Source organism: Octodon degus, unplaced genomic scaffold (genome assembly GCF_000260255.1).
Source record: "Octodon degus isolate 3935 unplaced genomic scaffold, OctDeg1.0 scaffold00040, whole genome shotgun sequence".
NCBI lineage: Eukaryota > Metazoa > Chordata > Mammalia > Rodentia > Octodontidae > Octodon > Octodon degus.
In genome coordinates, this window is record NW_004524616.1 from 4,238,920 (window position 1) to 4,250,844 (window position 11,925).

General features: G+C 44.5%; 1 protein-coding gene across 2 annotated transcripts in view; it reads left to right on the top strand.

Annotated features, from left to right (window-relative positions):
* Adrb2 (adrenoceptor beta 2) overlaps window positions 1–11,925 on the top strand; it is an 85,017-nt gene that overhangs the window by 66,141 nt on the left and 6,951 nt on the right. The window contains exon 2 of one of the 2 annotated variants that reach the window (XM_023715355.1): window positions 6,826–6,983. The exons of the other annotated variant lie outside the window; for it this stretch is intronic. Coding sequence (XP_023571123.1) covers window positions 6,826–6,881 — 56 coding nt within the window. The 3' untranslated portion in view covers window positions 6,882–6,983. Of the gene's footprint in view, window positions 1–6,825; window positions 6,984–11,925 lie in introns of those variants that run through there. 2 annotated transcript variants of the gene reach the window in all.

Sequence of the window (11,925 nt, forward strand, 5' to 3'; positions counted from 1 at the left end):
TCCCAAGTCAGGGACTATGATAAGCATGTGACATACATTTGCTTACTTAACCTACTCTAATATTATTGCTCTCACATTTGTACATCTGTGGAAATCGAGGCACAGTGTGACTACCTAAAGTACCCTAAGTGATGTCAGAACTTAAGAATATTATTTTAAATAGCAGAAACAACTTTTTATAATTGCAGTCTGACCTCCTTAGAAGGTTGGAGTGGAGTTGGAGTGGAGCATGACAAGAGGAGAGGATGCTGGAGCCCCACGCCCTTTGGCATCTCCAATCAGGAACGAGACCATCTACAGATAGAAACCATGGCTCTCTGTCATCACCACCACTTTACTTTTTAAAAAAAATTAAAATAGATTTGCACATTCTGACATATTCAGACACCAATGTCCACACAATAAAAAAACATACTGTTGCTGAATAAAACCATATGGACAAGTTTTGCAGCAGATGTACTACTGAGTCAAAAGGCTCAATATAAAAGACATCTAATGTTTATTTTCACTGACAGAAACTTCAGAAACTGACAAACCCTAGCTTTGGTGTCAGAGGATACTAGAGTGGCTCCAGTTTTGGGAGCATCTCTCAATTTAAAAGATAAGATAATAAGAGTCTAAAGGAAGTGAAATGATATCTGATCTATTGTCAAATGAAATTCAAAGTTTCCATCTCCTAGAGCAGTGGTCATGAACCCATCACACTGGTGTTATTTGTTTCTCTTTCAAGAAAAAAGATATCACTGTATGATGTGTTTTGCTAACATGAAGTCTCAGCATTTGGGTTTAACTGGAGAGCCACCACTCTGTGATAAATAAGTGGGTTTGGGTTGCAGTTTGGGTTCTCAACTCTAAAATGTTCGCCTTCACTATCCTACAGCATTTTTTGCAAATATCCAGTTTATTACAAAGACTCATTAAAAGCCTGGGCTGTGTCAGGCTCTCTTTCTGACCCAGACCATACAGCAGTAAAGGGACAGACATGTGCGTGCTCTCCTGCTGTCTATATTCTCATAGGGGACAGTGCCCTGAGAAAATGATTGAGCAAATGAACTAGACCATGGAGAAAATTCCAGTGATAGGCAATATGTAGAGAATTAAAACAGGATGAAACAAGCAGCTGAGTGGCTATTTCAGATTAAACAATATGAAAAGATATCTCCAAAGAGGTAACCTTTAAAGAGGGCTGAGGTGTGGCCACTTGTGTGAAAGGGAAAAGGTAGAGAAATTTTATAGAGAAAGAAGGACTAACTTCTAAGATGAGAAGGAGCTCTTCCCTACTGAGGAGCAGAACTTGGTCAGCAAGGCAGAGTAGACCAGAGAGAGGGCACAAAGGGAAACTGAGTGATAGATTGGTTCCTGACCTAGGGAGGAAGGTGGGCTGGATGCTGTGTGAGGTTAAGGAAGTTACCACTTGAGCAGGTGGGCATTGTGCCGTGACCTGGTGGTGCCCTGAAGAGTCCTCAGACATGGCAAGAAGAGGATCTATTACAGCAGAGAAGCATGAGCGCAGGGGACACCAGAAAGGCTGTGCCTGGACCCAAGCAAGACGAAACAGTGGCAGGACAAGGGAAATGGGAATTTGCAGATCAATCTGAACTGGAGTAACGGAGAGAGGGACTCCATGCCAACTCCAAAACTTTTGGTTTAAACAAAATAATGAACTTTTGGTTTGAGTTAGTTAATGAATATGGAGCTCCAGGAAAGGGCAAGTTGGAAGTGGAAAGATGAAGCAAGGAGACCCAACCAGGCAGGCCAAATTCGTGACACTCATTTGATATGCATGAGGAGCTGAGTATCCAAAAGATGAAGGCGATCCAGTCAGATAAAAACTAAAAAGTACTACAATGAGATATGTACATGTGCCAACATCCATGATGAATGCAGTTAGTATGCATCACAAACATGCACTAATATTAATTAATTAATTAAGGCAATGGAAAGGGAAATCTCCAATGGCATCCAGGAGCAAGATTAAGAATGGAGTTAATTTTAAACCATGAATAATTACAGCCGTGGAGTCAAATGAGGTCATCTGGATGAAGAAAGGAGCTAGAGAAGCTGAACAGAGGCTTGGGAAAATCTGACATCCAGAAGGCAAGGAGAGAGCACCAACAGAGGGCTCCGAGGAGAGGCCAGGGATGGAGAAAAGAAACAGAGAAGTGTGATGTCTGCGCATCTGAGAGAGGCAGATCTTTCCAGAAGATGGGAATAATGATCCTGCTAGATCCTACTAACAGGCCACTAAGATGTGATCAGAGAAGTGATTTGTGGGCCAGAGAGATAGCTCAGTGGTCTAAAGTGCAAGCTTAGGCAGACACAGGAGACCAAGGTTCAATCCCGGCATCACATGCTGTGCCAGCCCTGTCCTCAGGGTGGGCTGAGCCAGCCAAAAAAGAAGAAAGAAAAGAAGGAGAAGGAGCAGGAGGGACAGGGGAAGCAGAAGGGGGAGAGGGAGAAGGAAGGGGAGAGGGAAAGAGAGAAGAACTCCAAATCCTGGGTTTCTCCTCTGCCCTTAAAATATTTTATTAGGATATCCCAATCATTCCTTGAGGTTGTACAATGGTTTTGAAATGTATGTTCACATAAAAAAATAATAATCTGGGGATTTCTTGGATATGACAGGTATCAATGAAGAATGGGAGAGTTTCAAAGATGTGTTTCCTCTCACCTGGCTGGCCTCAGCTGCCCTGTAGTGAGTTCTGAGTCCTTTATAGCTGATGCAAATCCCCTTTCGACCATCTCAACGGGCAGCACCTAATTTTGCCTGGAATCCTGCTGAGGCTGGGTGGCTCAGCGGTCTCCAAGTCAGTCCATTTCTCTCTCTTCTACATGTTACCTACAGACATCTCCCCAAGCCCCTTGACCTCAAAGAGACAAACCCAACCATCCTCTCACAGCTGGATGCAAGCCAATCCTGCCCATCTCTCCAATCCATCTCTTTCCAGCCCAGACACACTGGGTCTCTGGGTCCCCACTGTATCAGGTTCTTCTCTCCAAGGTCTTACATTTGCATAGGCTCTTACACCCCTACCCCCTAGGCATACATAATTCCAGCTTATCCTTTGGTCCTAACATCGTGCTGGAGTTGCCGGGAAGCTGTTAGTGACTAACTTCTCTCTGCTCCCAACCTACATTATTTGTCTTTCCTATGCTTTCAGCAGCTCCCTGTAGCCCCCTCAGCCCATTGTGACAATGCCACCCTGGATCATCGCTGCCCAATTGCTTGCTTGTTCGTCGGTAGCTGTGGGTCAGTATTGGCCACGTGGGAGCAGGATCTGTGGGGGTCTGGTGAACTCCAGGTGTGTAATAACCATGCTTTAATGAGAGAATTGTGACGTAGTTAACACGGCACCTATCATATAGCAAAAACCTGCTCACTATTTCTTTATTGGAGTACAGAATTGAGAGTTCGGAGGACTGAGACAGTTTCCAGGCCTGTAATTAACTAGAGTTCCTGGTGACAGGAAAGTCCTTCCCTTCCTTCGGCCACTTTTTGTTTGTGAAGGGAAAGCATCAGACCCTGCCAGCTTGCCTTTCTGTCCTTTCTGTGCCAGGAAGTGCTAACATCACCCCTTCAGCAAGCTCAGGGACGCCCACAGCCTGTGCCACATGACTGCCCTGGCAGTAGGGACAGGTCAGCCTCTCACTGGAAGTTCACTGCCTCCTAGGCGGCAGACTTGCCGGTAACTTGAAGGAACATTCTGCAGGAGTGCAAGTTGTACTCTTCAGTAACAGGGATGCTGTGCAGAATGGGGCTTGGGGTGTTGCCTGGGGATATTTTCCTGAAGCCAAGTTCCAGATAAATAAGGTCTCAGTTCTCTCTTCCCAAAGAGAGGCCTAATGTCTTACATGCACAGCCACTGGTTCCAAGGACAGCATTTCCTAACTCCTGTGGGATTTCCATTTCATCTGTGTTTGGCCCCATAGTGACCAAAACAAGTTTAGAATAAGCTGCCTGCATTCAGGCCTGGGACTCCAAACAGCCCCAACGATGCGGTGGATGGAAGGTCCTCGCCCTGAGAGAAATGAGGTCTGAGTGCTACAAGTCCCTCTGTCAATAATTAACCCTAGTACAGTCCTTGGGCTGATCCTGCCCCTCTCTCAGCCTCAGTTTCCAAACCTATGAAATGAAGGTCTTTGTCAATAGCCTCTTGTCTCTTCCATCCTCAAATTCTCCAAAAAATTTGAAAGCAGCCCCTGGTCATCGAGAGCAATCCTAACAGTATCCATACTTTCATCTGTACCTTGCCTCCCAGTTGCTTTACATTGTTCTTTAGCCTCTGTCTAAACTGAGCCTCTGAACAAACCTGTAAGATCAATTAAGGGACACACAAAGTAAGCTATTGAATTTATGTCTCTCAAAGGGATATAAAACATTTGGCTCACAAGCTTTTAAGACAGGGTCACAGGACATAAAACTATATTTAATAAGTACAATGTTCTAAAAATATCCTTTGCTGAGACGGATTGATGAAATTAAAAGTGCTCTAGTTTAGAGATCAGGAAGGCAGATGAGGGTCCCTTGGGGCCCCAACCTCAGCCAAGTAGCCTTGGTCAGGCACCTCTCAACCTGCTCTCAGTTTACCAGCTGTGCTGCATCATCTCATCTCTAAGCTGCACTTGGCACCACTGTTCTTAAAATTCAGCATAAATCTTCTGAAAGCTGTGTGGAGGTTTCCTTGCTAAGTTTGGGTGAAGCTTCATTTCTTTTGTTTTGTTTTCTATTGTTTGAGTCCCACGGTTCTGCCCATGCAGTGCACATGACATGCAGACCATACGCCAGGAAGCAGCCCTGTGAGTCAGGTCAGATGCCCACATCTCATGAGTTGGGTAGGAGCTCACTTTTATTACAGGGTCCAGTGGCCACTGCTGAGGGAGGTTTGCAGAGGGGATGGAACCCCTATGGCTCTCTGGGAAATCAGACAGCAGGGCCAACATCCCTTTCATCTCTCCTGATGCCTGCCAAGTCTGTCTTCCATGCCAGAGATGAGCCCCACAGAGTCTGAGATCTAGAGGGCATCTCCTCAAATATTTATTTATTTATTCCTCAAATATTTATGAAGAAAGGTCATCATCTGTTGCCCTACTTCCCATACCCCATGAGTGGAGAATATGACCCATGGCTCTGTGCATTTCTGAGGCTAAGCATGCCAGATTCTGAGGCTTACGTGCATTAGGTGAGGCTGCTGACAAGTGAGGCGAGTCAAGGAGCCCTGCACCCTGCACTCAGCAAAGGAAAAATCACTGCAGGATCACTGGCAAAGGAGTTTTCAAAAGAGGGGCTCCTGATTAGAAAAAAGAAGAACTGGAGAGGTGGAAGAGTAAGTCAAGAATAAGGAGAAGGAAAGAATATAGGTGTCGTGGGCTACTGAGATACCTAAACGGCATCTGTGAAGAGAAGAAAGGGCTCAGTGTCCAAGTAAGTTTGGGCAACGCTGACTACTTCGCCTCCTCTCTTGAGATTTATAGTCTGTAATAGCTATTAAAATCCTCATAAATTTTTGTGGTTGAAAACAAAACAAAGTGATTTAAGGTTAACCTTGTTCTAGGCAAAGTTTTTATCGCAGAATCCAGTTTTCTTGCAACACTTATTAGCATTCCTGGAATATAGTAAGAAAAGTTGGCCTGAGAGACTCCAGAGTGTTAGACTGGGGAAGTGTGAAGGGTCCCTGTGTCCACAAAGTTTACAAAAGGATGGAATAAGACACCTGGATGCTGAATTTAATAAGACTAAAACACAGCTGATGATAATAGAGGACCACTAATCTCCAAGGGACGTGGTGCCAGACAGGAAGTGCTGGGCTCTTCTCAGCTTATCCAAAGGTTTCTGAGGCCCTTTCAGGTACCATGCTGGGCCTGAGACACGCTGGTAGGCCAGGCAGATCAGCCTCCTCATCTCTGAAGAAGAGGATAGTGTGAGGCAGGAGCATAGTGAAGATGCAGAGATAAAAATTGACCTAAGAAGGCTTGAAATGAGATGTGAATGACTAAAAAGAGAGGCCTGCATGAAAAGTTGTCTGGAAAACATATCCCAGGGCAGGGAGCCCTGAGTTGGGGAGGAGCCCATGTTCCAGGAACCCACAAAAGATTTCTAAGTGAAGGGGCAAGTGTGACAAATAACAAGGAAGATATTATAATTTAACAACATATAGCAAAACTAGAACCTTCAAAAATGGGAGTGTACAGGGCCAGAGACATAGCTCAGCAACATGAGCACCTGCCTGGCAAGTAAGTGCAAGGTTCTGAGTATGATTTCTAGTTAAAAAAAAAAAAAAAAACTGGAGTGTGAAGAGTTTAGGAAAATAACTATGTCCATGTTGTAGAGGAATTAGAATGTCAGGATAAAAAGCTGAGACACAAATGGTAACAATGAACAACCTGTTCTCAAATATCACATACAAGACAGGGTTCCAAGTGTAGCCCATTCTTGCTGGAATCATTAGCCACCAAAATGCTGGAAGGCAGTAAGGAACTCACACAGTTTTTGGACTGCCAAAAACACTTCAACACAGCTGAACAACAGAAATTGCTTCTTCTCCCCCAGACCTATTACTACTTCAGTAATATGCCCACCAAATTTAGGGTTGAAATGGGACTACATTTCCCAGGATTCCCTGTATGTGGGCTCTGCCATGGAACTAATATCCTACCGGTGAGATGTAAGCAAAAATACTACAGATATCAATACTCAATGTATTAGCTATCATTATTCTCCTATTATTTTGTTATTAAATTTTTTTCCCTATAAAATAAAAAGTAGTAAAGTCAAGTTCTGGTAACCTTAGAATATTCTTTCTTTTCCTCCTCCCTGTTTCTGTCCAGATCATGGATGCAAGGCTTGGATTTCCATCCTGGATGGTGAGAACATGGACTACTAGGAACAGAAGGCAGAGAGCTGGAAGAAGCCCCAACCTCACTATGGAGACTCTATAACTACCCATAAACTGCTTTCATGGAGAGTTTAAACCATTATCCCTTTGTGTCTTTGTTAGTCAAATCAAACCAAGATGCTAAGAATTATTGCCACTGTGACAAATGGTAACAGTGAACAAAATCAGTTATTAAGTGTGAGTGAAAATACACATTTTATAAGGATAGCTTTTTATAAAAAGCCTGTTCTGTACATACATTTATTTTTAAGGCAAAGCTCCATATATCATTATTTTAAAATATTTCTAAATCACGATTTAAACCATAGTGCCAAAGCTTGTGTTTAGATGCCCCCCGCCAAAAAACCTCAGGCAGTCATAGGTGGGATTTTTTCAGAGGTGGCTGGATCTAGAGTATGAGGCTGAAGTTGATTCATGGCTCAGTGCCAGGCTCAAGAGCACCAGGACTGAGGGTGTGAGAGCTACCTGCCCTAAGTAGTCTGAATAAGACTCAAAGGATAGAAAGAACTGTGGTCATCTCTTATTGCTTCGTTATTTTCTGACCACCATGAGCCACCTTTCCTCTGTGATGCCTGTCTGCCATGCCACCCTAGCTTGGAGCCAGCCAATTATGGACTGAAACCTCCACACAATGTGAGCTAAATCAATATTTCCTTCTTTAACTTGTGAGTGTTGGATATTTTGTCTCAGCGATGAGGAAGCAACTAAGACTCACAATTCACAACGGGTCTTAACATCACTTGGAGCATGGTCCTAAGGTAAAAAATTCCATGCAAAATTCAGTTGGATAAGCAGCTATTCTCCAGATGAACTAGAACTGAGATCCCGTTATAAATCATATGATTCTCCTCAAAAGAAACATTGGCCTTTGGATTAATGTTGGTTTCTCATAAAGATAAACATAAATTTCACCACTTGACCCAAATTCCATTACTAGGTGTTTACCCAAAGAAAATGAAAACATTTTTCCAAAGATTTGTACATGAATATTCGGAGAACTTCAATTAAGTAGCCGAAAACTGGATAGAGCCCAGACAGATGTCTGTCCATGGGAGAGAAATAAACAAATTGTACTACATGCAATGGAATGCTTCCAAACAATTAAAAGGACTGAACTATTGGTATACACAGACTGTGGATGAATCTCAAAACCATCATGCTAGTTAAAGCAGCCAGGCATCAAGAAACATGCTTAAGATGTCCCCATGGAGAAGATTCTAGAAGAATTCAATGAGTCTATAGTAACAGAGAGAAAACCAACTGTTGCCAGTTTTTGCAGGTGGACATGGGAAATAACAGCAGAGGGACACAAAGGACTCATCTACAGCAACAAAGTTGTTCTATATTTTAACTAGAGTAGTACCTTGACAAGTACATACCTTTATCAAAACTTACTAAATTATTCAATGAAAATGAGTCTATTTATGTATTGTATATTTCAAAAAACATTGATCTTTTAATTCTAGAAGAATTATCAAACTGAATTAAGAAAAAATGATGAAGAGAAATAAGATGAATCATGACTTAAAATAGGAGTCCCAATCTAAAGTCAGAAGGGCAGATGTTCTGAGCTGCAGTTATATTTTTTAAAATAAGCTGCTTCTCAGATGAGCGTGCTGGATAGCTATGCTCTGGGAACAAAGTGTAGGGACTGATTTCCCAAAAAGGCAACTCCAGGAGCTGTCAGAGTAGGAGGAAGCCAGGAAGAGAGTAAGCAGAAAGGCCAAATTTGACTGTGGATGAGATGCACTACACAGTGTTTCCCAAAGGTCTCTAAGAGAACAGGTGCTTTTTGTTGTTGTCTGTCTGCAAAATTGTTTTTTAAATCATGTCTCCTTGAGATAACAAAATAGAAAAATTGCTATGAAAGTTCCATTTTTGTCTCCATGTCAACCTCATCACACACTACTGGCAAACATAGAGATATTGGCATAGGTAGTCTACTGTCAGTGCCCCTGTCCCGGGATTAGCATAAGTAGAGTCCACTGTCAGTGCCACTCCCCTGGGTTTCCCTGGGTGGGGAGGGGGACTTCTCTGGGGAGCCCTTCAAAAGAGCCTGCATAAGTAGAGAAAGAGAAAAGCTACAGGCAACTGGGCCATAGATATGAGTGTGGCCCTGTTTGTACACAGCAATGTTGAAGTCCCAAGAAACGTGCTCACAAAGGTTTTAAGGGCACTGTCACCGAAACGTTGCTTCAGAGTCACGCACAGGGTGATGAGGCTGCATGAACTTGAACTGGGGGACTGATGAGCAGACTGTTGACAACCAGCCGGGTAGGAGGTGCTGTGATGTGAACAGGGTGGCAGCCATAAGAAAGGAGGGCAGAGGGCAGAGGATAAGGAAACACAGGATTAACAGTGACTAAGGATGAGAGGCTACAGGTGGCCATCAGGGCTGTGTCGTGTGCGGAAGGAGGTGGGCAAGCTGAGGAATGAAAGAATGGAGCCTGTGGCTTCCTCAGCTCTGGGAAGCAGGAAGTCGGCTCTCAGGTACCAGCGCTGGAGCGCTCGCTTGCTCCCTCAGCCTGGCAGGCTGCTGCAGGCTGACCCTGCCTGCCTGGCCTCCTGTCCCCCATCTCTGGCCCACTGATTGCCGCCCACACTGTCACTCACAATGGGTGACAAAGGAGCACAAACAGAAGGGGCACCTTTGTGCATGCCATTTCCCGTGCCTGCCATGCCAGCTTCCTCCCACTCAAACTCTACCTGAAATTCCTCCTCATCTTTCAGGCCCAGCCCAGATGTCACCATTGGCAGAAGGAATCAGATGTTCCTTTAAGTTTCAAGGTACACTCGTGTGTGTCACAGCACAAGTCACATCACAGGACAGTTGCTCCTAAGTCGGCCTACCCAACCACACCCACAGCTAGATCACCACAGACATTACAGCCAACTTTTCTTTCATTACCCTTTAGCATAGTGTCTGATGCAAGTCCCTGTGCTCAGAAGGCCACTTCAGCAAGGGAACAGAGAGCACAACAAAAGAAGGACAAAAATAAGCAGGGAGGTCAGTGACACAGGCTCCATAGGAGTGTAGAGATGAAGGAGACCAGAGCTCGTGGGGCTTCTGCTTTCCTCTGACCTGTGATACCTCTATGTTTATCATCACTTAAAACTTTGAATATCTTCAATGTAAGCACTTTAGAGGCTCTTGTGAACTGAAAAACAATTGGCAGCTCATCAGCACAGAAAATTTTTCTCTGGATTTAGTCAGAATTGGCCAGAAAAGTCTCACTCTTGAAACTGCATTAAGGTTAGAAATCACCAGCAAACTAGGAGGTAGGCACCTTTGGTCTGAGAATAAGACTCAAAAGAGAAATTGGGTAATCCTTCGGATTTACTGGTACTGAAGTCACTGACAAAGCTACAGAACAAACGGCAATTATCACAGATTTGGAGATGGAGGTCCAGGCTACTGTGAGGGTTTCCACTCCCAGGGCAGGGAGTAGTGGCCTACAGTGGCTTATATCTGTGGCTTGGCTTGTGCTTTACTATGAAGAATGGTAATGTTTGAGTATCATCACTGATGGGAACGCTTCAGCCAGGATGATCACATGATTTTGTTCTTTCTTTCTTTCTTTCTTTCTTTCTTTCTTTCTTTCTTTCTTTCTTTCTCTTTTTTGATTCTTTTAAAGACACCTCACTGTGTGTTCCAGGCCTTATACTCACTATGGAAGCCAGGCTAGCCTCAGACTCACAGTAATCCTGACTCAGGCTTTCAAGCGCTAGGATTACAAGTATGCACCACCACATGCACAGTGATTTTTCTAACACAGAGAAAAGGCTTCCACAGCACAGAAAAGAAAGGGACTGGAACCCAGAGAATAGGTACTGAAAAGTCAGGAAGGAGAATCTTCTGTTGGAAGCAAGCAGACAAAAGACTTTCAGTACTATATCAGGAAGCTGACTGCTGACTGGCCTACTTGGACCTTAGAGCCATTGTCCAGCCCCCTTTTATGAAATATAGTCCCAGAGAAGGCAAGTAACTTGGCCAAGTTCACACAGAGGCCAGTGCAGGGCTGCGGCCGGAGCCAAGGTCTTCAAATCACCCTGCAGGGAAGGTCCTTTCCCTGGTGGCGTTCTCTCTGAATGCTTCCCTTCACTTCCCTGATTACACCCTCTTTCTCTGGTGCCATCCTAAACAGCAGATTTTCTGACAGCTAATTGTTCTACATGAGGGGCACCAATGTCCCCACACTCATGTTTACATAGAGTGGGAGGAGAGTCCAGGTGGAGTCTTCCAGGGGCTGCCATTTGCACTGCAGTCCCTCTGGCTGTACTAAGGTGGGCAGTGTGTCGGAGCTCTCCTACCCTGCTCTCCAGGGGCGTCTGGACTCTGTGTAGGTAGAGCAATGCTCTCACCAAACATGATCCAGCAAGGCTGCTTCTCTGTCCCCTCCCTTAGCTCCAAACTGATGCAAACCAAGGCCTACTTAAACAAAGGGAATGAAATCTGTGTCCAGTGGCCAGGTTACAGAGCTCTCCTGTTCACCTGCAGAGAGCACCTTAGTGTCTTCCCCTCCTTCCTCACACAGCTGAGCAGTCTCTCAGCCCAAGATCCCTCCCCAGCTCTGCTAGAATCAGCGGTTGGAGTGGAGGCCTGGGTGAGATAGTCCAGGCATGTGCAAATGCATGCTTCCTGAAGGATGGTAAGATGGGGAGATAAAATCAAAGCTACACCTTCACCAATTTTCATAACAAAAACACGGAAAATAAACACCGGCCTCTCCTAAGCCCCAGGCTGTCTGTTTATAAATGTTCTTTCTTCTCCTCCTCATGCCTGAATTCGCTCAGGAATGTCACATTCCAGTCTCTCTGGGATGGTGACATGTCACGGTGACACCCATCATCATTCTTCCCATAGCAGAACGTGACATCGTTAGTTGAGTCAGATGCTCACTGTGCTGAGACCAAGCACACCTTGGGTCACGGGACCAGGACCGTCAAATGGGGTGTCTCCAGCATTTTGGAGGCTGCATGTGCAACTTACTGTCAATTTTGTTGAAGGCTTTTTTTTTTTTTTTTTTTTTTT